This window comes from Cebus imitator, unplaced genomic scaffold, assembly GCF_001604975.1.
Source record: "Cebus imitator isolate Cc_AM_T3 unplaced genomic scaffold, Cebus_imitator-1.0 Scaffold98, whole genome shotgun sequence".
NCBI classification, from domain to species: Eukaryota; Metazoa; Chordata; class Mammalia; order Primates; family Cebidae; genus Cebus; species Cebus imitator.
In genome coordinates, this window is record NW_016107413.1 from 14,278 (window position 1) to 34,888 (window position 20,611).

The following is a 20,611-nucleotide window of genomic DNA, read 5'->3' on the forward strand; positions in this document are numbered from 1 at the left end:
AGGCTCACTTTTTTTTTTTTTTTTTTTTTTTTTTTTTCTGGGCAGCTTTCTTACCTCTGTCACCTTAACAGAATTGAAGAGATTTAATGGGCTTCTCTGGATTAGGTTTTGGCTTCAGCGGATATTGTGGCTGATTTGATCTTCTATCCAGACCACTGCTACTTTCTCCATATCAACCATGAGGTTGTTTTGCTTTCTTCCTATTCATATGTTCACTGAAGTAGCATATTTAACTTCCTTCAGTAACTTTTCCTTTGCTTACACAACTGGTTCTAGCTTTCAGCCTGTCTTGGCTTTTGAGATGCCTTTTTAAGCTTAATCACAGCTAACTTTTGATTAAAGTGAGCGACTTGAGACTCTTCTATTCACTTGAACACGTAGAGGCCATGGTAGGGTGATTATTGGTCTAATTTCAATATTGGTGTATCTCAGGAACTAGGAGGCCCCCAAAAGAGGGAGAGAGATGGGGGAATGGCCATTCATTGCAACAGTCAGAACACACAGAGCATGTGTTAACTATCTTATATGGGTGAGGTTTGTGGTAACCACAAAACAATTACAGTGGTGACATAAATGATTACAGATCACCATGAACAGATATGATATTTTAAAAGTTGAAAATACTGCAGTTACCAAAATGTGACACATGAAGTTATCACTTGCTGCTGGAAAAATGTACTGACAGCCTTGCTGGATGCAGGGTTACCAGTTATCTGCTAAGTGCAATAATGCAAAGCACAATAAAATAAAGTGTGCCTGTACTTTTTTTTTTATTAGTAAGCATGTATTTTTAAAGCAATTCACAATTTACAGCAATACAATAGTGTGTTGTGAAAACATCAAAAGTCCTTCTTCTAAGGGTTCAGGAAAACCTCACACTTACAACAGGTCATGGCCGCAAGACACAGCTTGTCTGCAAGCTACACATTAAATGTTGTACTCTTAGGGACTAAATATAAAAGCCAAGGTTGAGCTTTGAGTACAGAAGACAATATACAAATGAGATTATCACCACTGGCTATTTGAACAGAATTAGATCTCACAGATAGTTTAATCAACTTTTAAAAGTTTACAGATGAGGAAAATGAAGCTCTAAGAGTTATGACCTTGCTGGGGTTCCTCTACTTCCTGTCAGGAATGAAAGTCAAACTACCATTTCCCAACTCCAAGCCAGTTCTTTTCATTACACCGTGCTGCCAGCATGTCTAACCAATTAGGTAGAAAGGTATTTCATTGAATCTTCCACCATTCTTTTCCCAAAGAGTAACCAGTAAGTGGTAAATTGTGTTAAATTTAGCACACACTGATTACAAACACGAAGTACTATATTGCAAGGAAGAAAGGTTTTGTGCTTTGGTCTTTAATCTTACTTCCATTAAATACTAGGGAATCTTGGGTCATAAAGTTGGTATTATTAAAGAGAAACCAGTAAAGAGTGGTTGCTGAAAGTTAATTTTTCTTAGCTGGTTCTTCTAAGTATATACTAGGTATTATCAGCAGACTTCTGAAAGAAAGTCTGCTGATACTTTTTTACCTGCCTTCCTCAACTGAGAAATTTTATACAAAATCATTTTAAAACATCTCAGGGAGAAATTAACACAAAATTACAAATCACTCCATGTGCTTAATTTGAATGGTAGCCTTATGTTTTCATATAGCCTTATGATTATAGCCTTATATAATTATAGCCTTATGTCTTCATCTCATAGTCTTCATGCTAAAATTGGGATTCTTAGTAAAAATGCATGCCAATCTGACACTTTCTAGGAAAACTGCAATAACTTTATGAACCTCAATACAAGCAGTTAACAAGTGAAATTCTTTCATTCTTTCTCCAGAAATTGCATTTTTGAGAAAATATGCAAAGTATTCCACTGAAACCTCTTACAAATGTATCTGAATACTGAATTATCACCCATCACAGTGACTTGCTCATAGTAAGAAATCAATAAAATTATTTTATTAAATGTACGCATAAAAGGCATATGAGTTTTTGTTTGACCTTCAGCTGTTTTGGAATTAAATTACATCTGGGCTCCCAAAAATCTTTTGACAGTTTTCATAATTTGCAAAATACACAGGGCACTGGAAACTCTAATGAACCAGCATTTACATAATGGTATCTGCCATATGATCACTTTGGTTAACAGCTTGTTGAAATTATGTACTAAGTGCATTATGTGTTGCCAAAAAAATTTTAAAAAGCAAATAATAAATCATGAGGCTCTACAAAATAGCTTAGAAAAACAAGTTTTCTATTTATTTAAAAATAAGTTTGTAGTTACTACATTGCAGGGACAGGAATTCTTACACATACATTCTAGTTTGTATAAAAGGATTCAAAGAATTATGCATCAAAACTAACATAGAAAGTGTCCACGTAACAGTAAAGAAAGGTCCAATCAATATGTACAAAAAGAAAGGGCACTGCTATTCTGGTGTGAGACTGTTTATGATACTCCAGGTTTGGAAGGAAAAAACCAAACTTCAATAAAGCTAAATAATTAATTTGTTTTTAAACTCTGTGTTACTTGTTAACATACAACAGATCTGCTTGTATTTAAACAGTTTTCTGTACAAAATAAGCATAATTTTAATTTGAAAATGTGTCAGTTTCAACTTTCACCCTCTAAGTCAGTTACTTTTAAAAAATTGAGCTACATTCTACACATGTCTAAATATCCTGTGACAGGATTTAAGTTTTCTAAAAGATCTTCAGTAAGACCCCTGTCTTCTTACAGTTTTAATATGGTCCAAAAATGTAACTTTGTATTGTCTCATTTTATAGTCTATCATTGTGACTAATCAACACACACAATCTTAAAGTAACCAGCATGTGTGCATCTGCCTTATATGCATGTGTACTATATTCCATCTTGAACCTAAAATTTTCTTGGCTCCTTCAATTGTAGAAACTTAGCCATGCACTACTACATATTTGGTCTGTGCCATAAGGTTAATTTCCTGATAATTTTATCTGCATTAATAAAGAGAGCTATCAAAACTAAAAACAGTATCTATAGCTCATATTCTCTACTTACTGTTTTACTGCAGTGTGTACAAGGTTTATCTCTGGAGCGCCAAAAGTGGTACTTACAGTCTTCTGGCTCAATTTGACCTTTTCTTGGTACTATACATAGTGCATAATGACTGTTCATTTGTAGCACTTCGCTTAGTTTAATTAACAAAAATAGTTTCTTAGTAAATGTAATATTAATTTTAGTTCAGATCACCTGGAAATTAGGCCAACTAATGGAAAGTACAAGAGTAGAAGCAAAGAAAAGTGTAATTAAAATTAAAATTTCAAATTTTAATGGGAAAATAAATTCTCACCTAAGTTTAACAAAACCACTGCTCAATCTGTTATGTTAGAAATACTTTTTAAGTTAATAGGAGTAAACAGATGATAAAATGACTTCCCCTATTATGACTTTTAAAATCATGTAACTCCTGCATATAAGCAGAACACTTATAGCCCTTTAATCACTCAAGTATCTTGGTCCTTTCAACCTACTCAAAAATAAGTTTCAGGTGAACAAAAACATTCAGAATAAATCTGTTTTCATTAGATAGAAAACTGAAAAAATTACTTCTAGCTGACCTTTGAAAGAGATATACAGTATGTATATATGTATAAAATGGAATGTCAGAATTGAAGTAAACAGTTAACTGGAGAAATTATAGTACAAATCATATTTGAAAACATGTAAATGCTGCTAACATACAAGATAAAAATGATATCTGAATACATTTCTTAAAATGTCTGATTAATCTACTGCACTGCAGATGAGGGACAGTTCTAGATGTTAACATACATGATGCACAAAGGTATTTTCTCTGATCACTGTATCTTATGTAATTCAATTCCAAGTGATAACTAAATTTAGCCAACCCCAAGTCTCAGATGTGACCTAATCCAGCTCACAAATATTCTGTACAGTTATTTGCTTACATTAAAGGAGGAAGACAGTTTTATAATAATGTCACCAGTCTTTAAATGTGTAGTGAAGCTGTGGAATAAAAACAATTTAAACAAGGTCAAGAAATCTTCAATTCATAATACATGCAGAAAATAGTCCAATGCCACTACAGCAAGTCACAAAGGCTAACATTTTAAAAAGCTATATATCTATTGTCCAGGGTTGTTGAGTCTCTGATTAGACTCAATATTTAAACTAATGCACCACTTAAACTTTAAACTTTTCATCTGGGACTTGAGAATGTTGGAGTTGGGAAAGAGAATATTAGGATTGGGTGCTTAGAAATACCTAAATTGGTTTACACTTTCCGTGAATGTAATAGTTTTATTTCTGAACTTTCAGTAAATTTGAGATGTTTTTATTGCTCACCTAAGACAACTGCCAACATTTCTTTCTGGCCTACCAACAGTACATACATAGTGTTACTGCCTCAAAGAGGGTTATTTTCCCAAGTGGTAAACAAAAATATGGCGATGACTTAAATTTCTTAATTCAACTTCTGCAATGTATAGAAGCTAAATTATAAAAATATAAAATCTAAATATATTGGTATTACTAATACATGTTTAAGTGTTTCGATTACAAAGAATCTGATCCAAGTTACTGTGCTTTACTAAGAAACCAGTGTCTAATAATGTCCAAATAAGGTCATAAATATACAGTGTCTTTAGAACACGAATAATATATTTACGTGTTATAGGAAAGATGGTAAATACTCATTTCTTTGCTCAAGAGTTGGAATTAACACATACACTGTACTAGAGGTATATTCCACTCTAAGACTGTGTATGGTCTTCCTTTTTCTGTACACAACTTGAAACTGTACATTTTTTTTTTTACAAAAATTGATTTTATAGCCTATTATTTTTTCTAACACAATGCAGATAACATCAGGAAATTACATATTCCAAATAGACTGCCTTCAAAAGCAACTAATTAATGACAAATTTCAAACATACACTATTATTTTCAAGAATGGTGTAATTGAAAGACTCATTTTTCTATACAATCCAGCCAACCATTTCTGCATTATGAAGAGTGTAACTATTGAATTTTAATTTTAGTTAAATATATTTGTTAGAGAAAAATAAATATACAAAAAACCTGAAAATTTTGAAATTATTTTTTAACTGCAAAATCACAGTAATGCAGTCAAGATCTGGAAAATGGTTTACTTAATTTCACAGGAGAATTTCTGTACAAATTGAGTTACAAATGATCTAGAAAGCCCAAATGTATCACTTTGCATTCTTCAAGACAGTTAAATGACAGCTACTATTTATCCTCATCAGAAATAATTAAAGAAATATTATGTAATGTATTTTGCCAAGGTTCAATTGCAGACTTTATTTTTCCACATCAGGGTCATGCTGATACATATTTTCCCCATCCTCACTTCTTAAAAATGTAGTATCTGAAAATTTTGGTTACATTTTTGTACCATACCAGTCCTCAGAAAATACTACATTCTTTAAATTTTTTTAAAAATGGACAGTAATTTTTAAACAATAGAAATGGTAGTTACGTTGGTTTTTAAGGTATAAAATAACTAACTGTACCATAAACAAATAAATAACTGCTTTCCTTTTCCATAGCAGTAGATATAGCAATACATTCTCCTAAGTCATATAGTTATCATTTACAATAGACAACTTAATTTTACTAATGATGCAAAAAATAATAGAATACAAGGCACAATCATTAAATGGAGTTTTTCTTTAGGGTGTATATTGACATACCAGCATGATAAGGATACCGTAAAAAGTGCAGAAAAAACACAATGTGCAATGAGACCACTGTATAAAACATGATTGCATAAAAAGTGATTTGGCCTATTTTAACCTTTAATAATTGAAAATAACCAATTTCTCCCTTAAAATTAAACTATAAAGTATGACATTTTAAAATTATTTTTATTCTACTGCTATCTAAAAAATCCTGAAAAAAGAATTTATACCTGGGTAATAGTATATAAGTATGTGTTTGTATATATATTTAATTATACCCATTTATCAATATATACACATACACACACAGACACGTTTCTTTGTAAGTCATTTTAGCCTATTAGATATGTCTACAGTTTAGAAATGACATTAATCCAGATCAACAAGTAAACATCAAATCCATACCTTTTTTCCTGTATTTTCCTTGAATCCTTTAACCACTTAAACATTTCCTCTAGAACATCTCTGTCAAAGGACCCACCAGTGCATTATTTTCTATTAGTACCAAAAAAAGATATATCTCAGCATAACTCTTTAATAACTTGCTCTTTAGAATATATAGCCTTTCCAATATTGAAAAGTGTATGCTGTCCTGACAGTCAAAAACAGGCTTTCCACTGCACTGATTCTCAGTCTTTGGCACAATAAACAGAGATTGAGTGATATAAGAATCAAGGTCTGAAAAATTAGACAGTCAAACGTTTTCCAATGTGGATATGTTTCCCTTCATCAGTACATTTTCTCTTAAGTTTGGCAGAAATGGAATAAAGCAAAAAGCCTCCTCTAGATACTTTGCAGATGAACATTCTATAATTAAAATTAAACTTTTTAGGGTATCAAATGATGGAAATTTTATATTTATCTTTTAGAGGAAACATTTCTTAATTCACTGCTACTCTGTATAACATCTGTCTTTTAGGGGCATGACTTGTATCAATAGAAATGTACCTTGCTTGGTCAAAAATAATTCATTTTAACATGAAATGCTCTATCACTAGGAATATTATGCTCCTAAAGAGTGTAGCAGAACTGTCTTTTCTATAAATAAATCAGGGAATTCATTATAGATCAATTTCTCTTGTTTCAAACAGTGAATGAAATGAATGTGAAAATGCATAACCTATCTAAGGGCAATAAATAGCAAACATTTAAAATATATATGTATATATTTATATATATATATATATTCATTTAAAGAAGTGAAGTGTCTTGTAAGGTTTTTTTTTTTTTTTTTTTTTTTTTTTTTTTTTATAATTTTTTTTTTTTTTTTTTTTTTTTGCAAATCAAATGGTAACATTCCCTACTCCACCATAGCAGCAAGGAAGCAGAAGCCTTCTTTCTACTTATTCCTTAACTGTACCTGCTTTATAGATTTTGAAGTAAAACATTTTGGTACAAGTTACCAACCAATTAAATTAGCTTTTGCTTTTTCAGTCAACTTTCGGACTCGTCCTCTACTAGAAGTTCCAAAAGTTAAAGAGGTGTCTTCGAACAACAGCTGCCTTTGCTCCTCTTCAGAGTCATCCTCATTATAGAAAGCTGTCCTTCGACCTTGGTTTCTAGTTCTCATGTGGGGTTCAGAGGCTTTGAGTTCTTCAAACTCTTCTTCCTCATCTATAGGATCATCTGTCTTTTTTCGGTTACTTCTCCTTAGCACCTTGACACTTGCAGGGACTAGGAGATCTGAATCTAGTGTTTGTGTCTTCATCTTCCTTTTCGGTTTTCTACCTCCACGATTCTTTTTCTGTAACAAATCTTCCTTTACATTATTAGTTTCAGGAAGAAAATTGCATGTTGAAGAAGGAACTACTTCATCTCTGATGGGATGCACATTATTTTGCTCTAAATTTTCTGGCTTTGCATACTGTAGTTTTTTGGGCTTTCTACCCCTTTTCTTGTGTATAATTTCACCACTAGTGGTATTAACTTCTACTTTAGGTTTCCTTCCAGGTCCCCTCTTCACAAGTTTTGATGGCTGTCCTCCATGGCCATTTACTTGAATGGTTCCTGGTACAAGAACGTTGTTCTTACAATCTCCTAAAAGGGAACAACAGTATACTTAATACATGGAATTTCTTTTGTTGTTTGACCCTCAAACTTGTCAATAAGGCCCCACTGGTACACTTGTATGTAATGATATAACCCAAATTATTTTATTAAAATGAGAAAAAAAGAACCTAGAAACAGCTCAATGATATTATTTATTTTCTAATTTAAAAAAGAGATTCTTAATGATCTCATGAGGGAGGTGAAGCTCACAGAAAATAAATATCTAAGTTAACATTGTGATTGATTATAAAGCTGGGATGACCAAAGGTTTCTTATTCCTAACTTAGAAATAAGTTACTCTTGGTCACAAACTTTGTTCTGAGACTGTTTCAAGAGGATTCAAAAACAACTAAATTGCAGATTTTCTTCACAGGCTTTTAACAGTTTTATCTCCTTATGTAATGAATGATGACTATAATCCTAGGAAATACTGATTATATATATAGCAATCAAAATCACCATGTGTGCCACCATTATCATGATTAAGATCCCACTTTAACAAACTCCATGATACAAGGCCATTATGCTTCAAAAAACAAAAAGAAAAGAGAGAAAATGCAGGCAATCAAATTCTAAACCTGTAGGATCTGGAGATCATGAATTACGTTTCTGCTGTAGAAAAAAATGCTATGACTTAGATAAAGGAAAAATATGCCATAGGAACAGTAGCTCTCTTTTTCCCTCCAAATTTCTGACATGTTTTTATTTGAAATGGTAGGTGATTTGCAATGCACTATTTTTTAGGAAATTCACAGATGGAAAACTGCTTTTAAAGAGAATACTTCTTCATAACATTTTTTTTGGTCACAGGTTTGAACTGTACTTTGTAAATAAGAAAATCATGGTTGGCCGGGCATGGTGGTTCATGTCTGTAATCCCAGCACTTTGGGAGGTTGAGGCGGGCAGAAATCACCTGAGGTAGGGAGTTCGAGACCAGCCTGACCAACACGGCGAAACCCCATCTCTACTAGAAGTATAAAAATTAGCTGGTCATGGTGGCCGGTGCCTTTAATCCCAGCTACTCAGGAGGCTGAGGCACGAGAATCACTTGAATCAGGGAGGCAGAGGCTGCAGAGAACCTAGATCATACCACTGCACTCCAGCCTGAGCGACAAGAGCAAGATTCTGTCAAAAAAAAAAAAAAAAAAAAAAAAAAAAAAAAAAAAAAAAAAAAAAAAAAAAAAAAAAAAAAAAAAAATCATGGTTGAAACCCACCAAAAGTCAGAGCCAAGTAGCAGAGAGAAAATGCAAAGCTTTCATTTTCTGACACCCCCACCCCCCATAATGAAATGACTCTCTTTAGATTAGTGGTTCAGAAAAAATGTAGGTGTGGACATAAAGGAGTAAGCATTTCCCATGGAGCAACTGACATTTAAACTGCTTGAGGATTGTGCAAATCTCTTTTGTTTTGCATTATGACTACAAGGGTTTTAAATATCCAGTACCTGTACCTACTACATGAATCCCTTGAAATGGCCCAACATTGTGTTTGGATATGTTTATGTACATTTTTCTGGGGCAGGGACTATAGGTCTCATCCACTTTATAAAGCAATATATAATGTAAAAAGGTTAAGGAAGAATGCATGAATGCAGCTTTCTTAAGGAATTCAGGCCAGGCGTGGTGGCTCACGCCTGTAATCCAAGCACTTTGGAGGCCAAGGCAGGTGGATCACCTGAGGTTAGGAGTTCAAGACCAGCCTGACCAACATGGTTAAACCCCATCTTTATTTAAAAAAGAAAAAAAAAAGGAATTGAGAATTTTTTTTTAAGTTTATTAATCACTGATCTGCAACTGTGTTGTGTTGTCCTGAGTACGTGAAAAGTTACACAGCTTAGGAACTGAATTTTTAATCAAATTTCAATATAAGTATGAAAGCAGTATACATTTTAAAATATTGACTAAACACTGAAAAAACATTTTGGATATAATATATTATTACAACTAATTTTACATGTTTATTTTCATTTTTTTTCCCATATTTTATTTTTTTATTGGACTTTAGGTTCTGGGTTACATGTGCAGATCATGCAGGATTGCTGCATAGGTACACACGTAGCAATGTGGTTTGCTGCCTCCATCCCCCCGTCACCCATATCTGGCATTTCTCCCCATGTTAACCTTCCCCAACCTCCCCAAACCCCGCCCCAGCTATCCCTTCCTTGGCAACCCCCACCCAACAGACCCCAGTGTGTGATGCTCCCCTCCCTGTGTCCATGTGTTCTCACAGTTCAACACCCGCCTATGAGAGAGAACATGCAGTGTTTGATTTTCTGTTCTTGTGTCAATTTGCTGAGAATGATGGCTTCCAGATTCATCCATGTTCCTGCAAAGGACATGAATTCATCCTTTTTTATGGCTGCATAGTATTCCATGGTGTATATGGGCCACATTTTCCTGGTCCAGTCTATCGTCGAGGGGCATTTGGGTTGGTTCCAGGTTTTTGCTAAACAGTGCCACTATGAACATATGTGTGCATGTGTCTTTATAATCCTTTGGGTATATACCCAGTGATGGGATTGCTGGGTCAAATGGAATTTCTATTTCTAGGTCCTTGAGGAAGCGCCACACTGTCTTCCACAATGGTTGAATTAGTTCTCCCACCAACAGTGTAAAAGTGTTCCTATTTCTCCACATCCTTTCCAGCATCTGTTGTCTCCAGATTTTTTAAAGATCGCCATTCTAACTGGCATGAGGTGGTATCTCAATGTGGTTTTGATTTGCATTTCTCTAATAATCAGTGATGATGAGAATTTTTCCTATGTTTGCTGGCCTCATATATGTCTTCTTTTGAAAAGTATCTGTTCATATCCTTCTCCCATTTTTGGATGAGTCTGTTTGTTTTTTTCTTGTAAATCTGTTTTAGTTCTTTGTAGATTATGGACATTAGCCCTTTGTCAGATGGGTAGATTGCAAAAATTTTTTCCCATTCTCTTGGTTGCCGGTTCACTCTAATGATTGTTTCTTTTGCTGTACGGAAGCTTTGGAGTTTAGTTAAGTCCCATTTGCCTATTTTGGCTTTTGTTGCCAATGCTTTTGGTGTTTTAGTCATGACCTGTTTGTTTTTACTAAACATGGTGGCTACAAAATTTTAAATTACATATTTGGATTGTATTATATTCCACTAGACAACACTGCTTGATTCTAAATAGTTAATTTAGGTGTCATTTTTTATAATAAATCACTGTTAATGTTGCCTAATAGACAGTAATAATGGTATTTCTACACAGTAGCAGTACTTGAGTATTTGTAATACTCAAATATTATAAATCAAATTGGCTATGAGACCAGACCTCCCCTATCACAATGCTAGAACCAATTTACCATATATAATTGATTCATGAATGAATAGAAGCAAGGCCAATATACTATTCAAACTCTAAATTCAGTTCAGAAAGAGCAGACATTACAAATGTGAAACATTCATATGCAAAGTACTTTTCTTATTTATTCAAAAACTTACTATCTTCTATATAATGGTCATTAAAAATGAGTCAACATGAAAGCTCAGAATCTTCTGGAGATATAGACATGTGAAAAAGAATAATTTGATCAACATTGTAAGTACCACCAAAGGTAATGAACGGGGTTTTCTGGCACATAAAGATAGAAGTGCTTGGCTTGGCGTGGTGAGTCACATTTGAAATTCCAATATGTTGGGAGGCCGAGGCAGATACATCACTAGAGGCCAGAAGTTTAAGACTTAGCCTGGTCAACATGGCAAAATCCTTTCTCTACTAAAAATACAAAATTAGCCAGGTGTGGTGGCGCACACCTATAATTCCAGCTACTTGGGAGGCTGAGGCAGGAGAATCACTTGAACCTATGAGGCAGTGGTTGCAGTGAATGGAGATCAGGCCACTGCACTCCAGCCTGGGTGACAAAGTGAGATCCTGTCTTTAAAAAAAAAGACGGAAGTGCTTGATTTCATCTAAAGAAGCTAGGAGAAGACTTCCTAAATAAGATGATATTTTAAGAGAGACACGAAAGGCAACAACCATTAAACTAGGGGAAAAAAGAGACATCCCAGCAAAAGAAGAAAAGAACAAAGACTCTGGAACTTCTAAGTGTTTAGTATGGCGAGATACAAAAGAGAGAAAGAAGGTAAAAGAACCTGCAGTGTTAGGCAAGAGCCAAGTAACAGAGTACTGTGTAACAGACAAAAAATTTAAAATCTGTTTCCATATATCATTTGAAGGCAACGAAGGATTTTCTCTGTGTCTATGTGCACACATGCACATGTGCTAGAGAGAAATAATCACAAAGATCACTTTGGCTGCAATGTGGGAGAGGGACTGGGTAAGAAAAAGTTGAAAACTGAGGCAGGAAGACTACTTAGGAAACTAGTCCAGGTAAGACATTATATAAGCCTTGAAATAAGATCATTGAGGTGAGAATGGAGAGGCAAGAACAGATTTATTAACTGTTACTAAAACAACAAAAACAAACAGTTGAACAGATTCAGTTGATTAAGAGAAGGCAAAGGATGACTCCTTGATTTTAAATTTACATGGGTAGATCCCAATGCCATTAATCAAAATGAGGACATTTCAATAGGGAAATTAAATTTTGAGAGAGGTTTCTGAAGACAACAATGAAGAAGAAATGTCTCAAACATACTTTGAAAGTCATGGTGCAAAATGCTTATTATTGGGCTGTCTGCTGCCAAGAAGCCATATTATTTAAACACGTCACATGCTATATTTTATTATTTACTTTCTCCATCTTTCAAACATAAAGACTTTACAAGAAAAAACCTTAAGTTGAAAGAACTTGAAGTATAGCAGTAAGGAGTCAAAAGTTGTATTCTACAGTTGTAGACAACCCTAATGCATTATTTAGTAAAAGTCCATCTAGAAAAATAAGTTGTTTAGTGATCCAATCATTTTTTTTTTGTGACGGCGTCTCACACTGTTGCCCGGGCTGGAGTACAGTGGCGTGATCTCAGCTGACTGCAACCTCTGCCTCCCAAGTTCAAGGGATTCTCCTGCCTCAGCCTTGAGCTGGGACTACAAGCACCCACAACCATGCCCAGCTACATTTTTATATATTTTTTTAAATAGAGACGGGATTTTACTATGTTGGCCAGGCTGGTCTTAAATGCCTGATCTCATGATCCGCGCTTTGGTGTCCCAAAGTGCTGGGATTACAGGCGTGAGCTACCGTGCCCAGCCTACTTAAACATTTTTCTAAAAAAGTGAAGAATGCCACAATCGGTCAACTATATTCTATTTAATTTAAACTTTTATATATTTCTTTTTTTTTTTTTTCTTCTGAGACAGAGTATCATTCCACTGACAAGGATGGAGTGCAATGGCACAATCATAGCTCACTGCAGTAAATTTATCAACTAATACAGATGTGTGACTTTTAAGTGGGCAACCTGAAAAGTGGATATAAATGCTAATTTCAAAAAAAGCATCATATTTAAGAAGGATCTACTGTATCTTGAAAATACCACCTTACCTTGCTCAATGACAGCTGATGACTTTGAAAGAGTGGATGCCTTTGGGAGTACGGATGACTTCATTTTACGTTTGACTGGCTTTTCCTTTTCCATGTTTTCTTTTGCAGAATTATTCCTAGAGCCATGACTAAAACTGGATTGACCAGGACTGGAAAGAGTATTTAAAGCTTTGGAATGTTTCACGGAATTCTCTAGTACTGAAACACACATACAAAAAGTTAAAGATTAAGAGTTACTAAACCTAAAGATAAGAAAAAAGGTTAATCTGAATGATCTGAATCAGTCAAGATGAGAAAACCTGAAGGATGCTTAAAGCTTTCTTAGGAAATACACTTTCTAATAGGAAAAAGCCATATCCAACTAGAAACTCTTAAGTTTCAGCTCTTTTAGAAGCTGTCCCATCATTTCAAAATCACAAAGGCAAGTCTTGCCAAATTGCTAGCTACTATGGGTACTATGATTTAAATTCAGGTAGTTTACATCAGAGTTGCCATTTTTAAGCATTAGTCTATAATGATCTAAACTTCAATTTAAATTTTCTTATTAAAAAAATATTTTTAACAGGAAAACAATGGCAAAAACAGCAGTGTCTCTAAAATTACTAAAACCCAGCATATTACATTTGGCAAAGTAATAAATTAAGACAATCACCATACACGTTTCAATTTAGAAATTGAGTCTTACTTGTTTTCCCTGGTATTGCAGACGCATTTGCTTTTGTAATAAAAGTTTTTGTGGCTGAAGAAGTAGATGGTTGCTCAGTGATAATCGGATCTACAACCACTCGGTTGCTTCTGGTTCGAACCACAGAACTAGACTCTGTTTTACCGTTTATCTGAGCAGCACTGTGTCTTGGTGGTATTGATCGTGTAGGTGTAGAGAATGCAGAGGTAGAGATTTCTGACTTTAGCTGGGGTTTTAAGATCCTTTTTTTCCTTTCAGGGCTGTAAATAAAATAGTATTGTCAGTCACTCTTATAGCTCTATGTGAATGAATGAAACAGTTTTACAATATTGTTGGATTCAATATTTGTACTATTATGAAATATGTTAAAATATGAGATTTGTAGTGGATTTCATATGATTGTGAGCCTTTGAAAGTGAATATTTAGTGAAGGATCGCTGTAAATGCTAAAGTTATATGACGGAAAGCATGATGCCATCACTACCCTAAAAATGCTGTTTTACTGTATAGATTTAGCAGTTTGAATTTAAGCACTTACACTAGTATAGCTTTAGTTAAAAGATTAAAAATCCTCCACATCATAGGAACTTGCATGTCAAATATATCATTCTGCAATATAGGGAATAGTAAAGGAAGTATTAAAAAACACCAAGTTCTATCATTTAGATTAAAGTTATAGATGAGTTAGTGGTATCTAAAAGAAATTAAATACCTTGATGCAGCACTACTGGAAACAGAGCTGCTTCTGTTTCTTTTCTTCCTCCTTTTGGTTATGGTATTTCTTTTATGAAAACGAAGAGCAGATTTATAATCTGATAAAACTGAACTAATGTGTTCTTCAAAGAAAGCAGACAAGCGCAAACTCATGCTGTAAATCTGTGAGGACAAAAGTAGTGTTCAAACATTCCTCAAAGGAAAATACCTTTGTCCAGCAAATATTGTAAGCATTTTTCTAGTAAAAACTCTTCAGAATTTCAATATTGCTTTTTACATCCCTTTTTCCTAATCTTTTGATGAAAAGGTAAAGTGAGCCATTTTAACAATTAAGTATTTTTGTGTTTAGAATAGGGATCTTCCAAGTTTTGAGATTCCTACTCTAAACTGAAATGGCTCACACAGACAGAACTCTTTATTGTCAATTCTATTAACACTGTAACTATCCCAAAGGTTTGAACCTGTTTTCTACCTAGCACTACCTTCTATTCTTTCTCATTTCATTGCTACATATAGCACTCCTTCATGGTGTCATGTCTTGTCAAAGAGTGTTAAATTGTATTTTTACTTATTTGTACAAATCATTCACAAAGAATGCTCCATAAAGGCAGATAATAGCTAGAAAAGTTAAGCCCAGGTGGCTCTGGTGCATACCAGGACAATTTGCATCTATCTATTCAATCGCACTATTTCCAGATAAGTAACCACTCCCAGACAAAGATAACATCATTCTTATTTCATACAAGGAGCTGAGTAGAAAGTTATAAATTCTTTTTCTAGTAGGACACCATTAAGAACATAACAGAAAGTTAACTTCGATCTAAATTTTAAGTAAAAGCAACATTTAGTCACCTAACATACTCCTCTAACTTAATCTAGTCATAAAAGAAAATAATTTAATTATATACCCTTGATCTTTTGCTTGGTGTATATGCTTTGGAATTACTAAAAATAAGTCTGACATCTTTACATAACTCCATTGGTGACTCGTAATTCCCAGCCTCTAAAGTTTCTCTAACGGTAGCAAAATCCATGGGCGTGTCAATGATGTCTCTGTAGTCCTAGGAGAGGGAAAACAGGTGGTGTTATCATGATTATTACTACCACAAAGCATCACTTCTCAGCACAGGGATTCACATTGGATTTTTATGATGACTACAAGTCCTAGAACTGTTAATAATCACTCCTGTTCCCCTTATCAAGAGTCCCTTTTTTCTAGTAATTCTTTTTTATTTCTTATTCTCTTCCTTATATTGAAATCAGTAAGAATTTTCTTATTCAAGAATATAGAAGTTATTAATGTTTCGCTGGAGACCTGGGGGATGGTTGTATAGGAAAAGGGAAAGTAAAAGAGTAAGGAAAAACTCCAGCTCTACAACCAAAAGTCTGAAGGAAAAACTCAAAACTTTATACTATTTATAAATTCTAAAGGTCTGACTCATTGAAACACAACTGTAACTTGGAAATAAAAATAGTGGATGTCCACCAACATCCCATTTATGTGGACACCTAAGTTCTAGTAATCTCAACTTCAGTATTACAATTGGGAGCTTTGCATGGTAGTAATCCAGAACTGTGAATGTAAATAGTTGTCACGAACTCTATGCATGTCATTTCAAGGAGAGGTAGAATCACCTGAGGTGTCTACCTAGTCGACTGAGCATAAAATAAGGTAACAGACTGGAACCAATAAAAACACACAATGGAAGAGGAAGGGCAACAATAAATTATTATAATATAGTATATAATTCTAAAATTATCAGAATATGGCTTTTTTTTTTTTTTTTTTTACAACGGACAAAGAGTATTGCACACCACCCCTATCCCCACCACATTTTTTTGGGAGACACAGTCTTGCTGTTGTCCAGGTTAGAGTGCAGTCACAGCTCACTGCATCCTTGATGTCACAGACTTGCAATCGTCCCACCTTAGCCTCCCAAGTAACAGGGACTACAAGCAGATGCTACCATGACCAACTATTTTTTATAGAGATGGGGTCTTACTATGTTGCTCAGACTGGTCTCAAATTCCTGGTCTTAAATGACCTGCCTGCCTTGGCATCCCAAAGTGCTGGGATTATAGGCATGAGCCACCACACCTGGCTTGCACCTTTTCAATACTCCCTCAGTATGCAACTGCATTTTTTTGAAGTGTAACAACTTAACTTTGCACCATCAAGTTAAATTATGATTAAATATGTCTGACCATGAAGAAGGTGCCATATAAGGCAGGATTATTGCCTTTACAAATTTTTATTTCTTCCTAATAGGTATGCTTTTTATTTACTTTTCTTGCCTTATTGCATTGGCTAAAATTTCCAGTACTACGCTGAATAGCAGTGATGAGGTTGAACATTTTTCAGTCATCCCTAATTCTTAGGGGAAAAGCACTCAGTTTGTCACTAGTAAACATGATGTTAGCTATAGGCTTTTTTAATAGATGTTCTTTATCAAGTTATGAATGTTTTCCTTTATTCCTAGTTTTCTTAGGGTTTTTATAATGAATAATGTCTTGTTTCTTCAGATTCTGTATTTGTCTATTTGCCACCTATTCACAGGGCCAATGATGATCTGGTACCTGGGGGCCTTACAGACCTGGGGCAACCAATTCTTAGTAAGGGGCTCCACTGAGAACATGTCTTTCATATACATACCAATGAATCCCAAGTATAAAGCCCCAATCAGCTCCTTTTCTCACTCTCACACACTAAGCCAGTATTTCCCTGTTTTAAATCATCCCAGGGCCAGGACCAGACAACTAGAGACCACTGGCATTATTCAAACTAGCCAATAATAAGCTGTTTACTGTGACCTACCTTACATTTCCTGCAGAAACCCCAATAAAGGATTTCTAAGCTTTTCTCTAGTTTTGGTCTCTCCTAACTAACCAAAACCTAGCACTTCCCCAGTGGCCCTGTGTGACAAGTGGTGACCTCTTACTTTTCTGGGACACTTTTTAACTTTTTTCTTATGAGATAGGGTCTCACTCTATTGCCAGCCTAGAGTGCAGTGGTATGATCTTGGCTCACCGCAATGTCCACCTCCCAGGCTCAAGAAATCCTCCCACCTCAGTCTCATGAATAGCTGGGACAACAGGTGCATGCCACCGCAGCTGGCCCATTTTTTTTTAAAGACGAGGTTCTGCCACGTTGCCCAGGCTGGTCTCAAACTCGTGAGCTCAAGTGATCCACCTGCCTTGGCCTCCCAAAGTGCTGGGATTACAGGTGTGAGCCACCATGCCCAGCCTGGGACTCTTAAGTATAATAAATGTCTTCCTTCCAAGGTTTTTAATTTCCTTCCATGACCACACTGACTTTACTATAACCAAAATGCATATTCACAGAAAAAATAGGTGTGAAATTTTGTCAAATGCTCTTTCTGTATTACTTGACATGATCATGGGATTTTTCTTTGTTAACCTATTAATATGATGGATTACACTGTATAGTGAACCATCTTTGTATCTCTGGAATAAACAGCACTTAGTCACGGTATACAATCATTTTTTAATATATTCCTGAATTCTATTTGCTGTTATTTGGTTAAAGTTTTTTCTTCTTTTCTACTGTTTTTGTCTGGTTTTGAAATCAGGGGAGCACTGGCCTTCATAGAATGAGTTAGGGATTTGAGTTTTTCTATTTCCGGAAAAGATTATGTAGAACTTGTGTTAATTCTTCTTTAAATGTTTGGTTGAATCCTCCAGTGAAGCCATCTGGAACTAGACATTTCTTTTTGAAAGCTTATAATCACAAATTAAATTTCCTTAATAGTAACTCAGTTATCTGTTTCATACTGGGTGAGGTGTGGTAGTTTATACTTTGAGTATTGGTCTATTTCATGTAAGTTATCAAATTTATGTGCGTACATTTTTGGAGTATTTTTTATTTTTACTTTATTATCCTTCTGGTATTTGCAGGGTCTACAGTGATACATTCTATATCATCCCTGATATTAGTAATCTGTCTTCTCTTTTTAGCTTTCTAAATCTTAACAGAGGCTTGATTTTTGTTGATCTTTTCAAAGAACCAGCTTCCAATTTCATAGATTTTCTTTATTGTTTTTCTTTTTTGAGTTTCACTGATTTCGGCTCTTTATTATTTCCTTTTGTTGGCCTGCTTTTGGTTTATTTTAATATTCTTTAGGTTCTTGAGAAGTGAGCTTCAATTACTGATTTGAAACTACTCCTTTTCTGCTGTACTCTTTACTATACTTTACTACTAGAAATTTTCCTGCATTGCTTTAACTGCGTCCTACAAATTTTGATATACTGAATTTATTTTAATGGAGGTGAATGCATTTTTTTTAATTCCCATGAGATTTGTTTGATCCATAAATTATTTACAGTTGGGCTCTTTTATTAACAAGTTCTTGGAGATTTTACATTATTGGCTTTACAAACTGTAGATTTGGGCAAAATATAAAAATGATTTTTTAAAAACGTTCTGTAATATTTTGGTTAAATGTAAAATTTATTTATGTGGAATACTTAATTTTTCTTCGCTCACATCTTGGGCTTCCACCATGAAGTATATAGTACATGATAGCTGCTCAATACAATTCTGTTGAATAAATGAACGTTGTAGAATATTTAGCCCATTCATTTCCATCAAAAAGTTTAATTATTAACATCTTGCTTTGAATATTTGATTAAACTCAAAATGTGAACTAATATTTTTATATAAAAGGTGAAATATGAAGTGCATGATCTGCCTTAAATATTCCACTCAGGTAAGGATGATATAGTTAATTCAGAATTATAAAAAGTAGACTATCCAAAGTTTCCCTTTTCTCCTCTGTGACAGTAATTAACAACAATACACCTTCATCATGGAGTATCACATAGGCAAGAGATCACATTTTTCTTATTTCTACTGCTTTTTGTCTGCCAACACGTTTAGCTGCTGGGACGGGTTCTAAATATTTGCTAAATACTGTTCTCACTACTTTGAATACGTAAAAGATAGCCATAATCTTATATAATTTTATATATTTTCAGTATGAAAAGTTAATGACTTTATATAAAAATCCATTTGCCTATTGTCTAAAAACATCAACTGTAACTGTGGTGCACTGGATATAAGGAATACAGCTTCCCATTGTGGCTTTGTCTATGAACTGCTACAAATAAACAGCTAACAGCTTTGTCTATACATCTTGAAGAGCTGAGTCTCACGTTCAACATCAGTAAGTGAGTGGCTTGGAGCAGTCTCAGGTCTCCTCCATTTTTTCTGTATGACTGTTTTAATATTTTCTTTTTGACTTCTAACTGTTGATTTTTTTTTTCCACTCTTTTTCTAGGTAAAGATTTTATTCTTGGATATCCTGATCAGGAATCATAGTTTGTCAAATGTTTACCAATCCTAGAAAATTACTCGCCATTGGGTGTGGTGACTCATGCCTGTAATCCCAGCACTTTGGGAGGCTGAGGTGGGTGGACCATGAGGTCAAGAGATGGAGACCATCCTGGCCAATCTGGTGAAACCCCATCTCTACCAAAAATACAAAAATTAGCTGGATGTGGTGGCACGTGCTTGTAATACTAGCTACTCAGGAGGCTGAGGCAGCAGAATCTCTTGAACCTGGGAGGTGGAGACTGCAGTGAGCCAAGATTGAGCCACTGCACTCCAGCCAGGCAACAGACCAAGACTCTCCTTCAGACACTTCATCTCTTTATCATTCTGTGTACCATTCTGTAGAATTTGTTTAGATCTTTATACTTACTACATCTTTAATCTGTTTTTAAAACTGTCCGGTAAGTTTAATTTCAGTAATTTTACATTTCATTTCCAGAATTCTATTTAGTTGATTTTAATATGTATTCTCTTTTTTTCTCAACATATTTTTCCCGTTTCTTATTCTTCCATTTCTTCCTTTAACCAAAATTATGTATCAAAGTTTAACTCAGCATTTCTTTTTTCTTGGTGGTACATAAAACAGTCATCTTACAATGAATGTCATCTCTCGTTTTTTAATAAAGTATAGTATTTGAGA

General features: G+C 34.5%; 1 protein-coding gene across 6 annotated transcripts in view; it reads right to left on the minus strand.

Moving 5' to 3' along the window:
* Nucleotides 1-746: 746 nt before the first annotated feature.
* LOC108309848 (pleckstrin homology domain interacting protein) overlaps nt 747-20,611 on the minus strand; it is a 144,491-nt gene continuing 124,626 nt past the window's right edge. For 5 of the 6 annotated variants that reach the window (XM_037741289.1, XM_017536401.2, XM_037741288.1 and 2 more), the window contains 5 exons: nt 15,530-15,682; nt 14,620-14,783; nt 13,908-14,167; nt 13,223-13,420; nt 747-7,744 (listed from right to left, as the gene is read on the minus strand). In XM_037741289.1, coding sequence (XP_037597217.1) covers nt 7,107-7,744; nt 13,223-13,420; nt 13,908-14,167; nt 14,620-14,783; nt 15,530-15,682 — 1,413 coding nt within the window. In that variant the 3' untranslated portion in view covers nt 747-7,106. Of the gene's footprint in view, nt 7,745-13,222; nt 14,517-14,619; nt 14,784-15,529; nt 15,683-20,611 lie in introns of those variants that run through there. The other variant, XM_037741291.1, reaches the window with a different exon arrangement.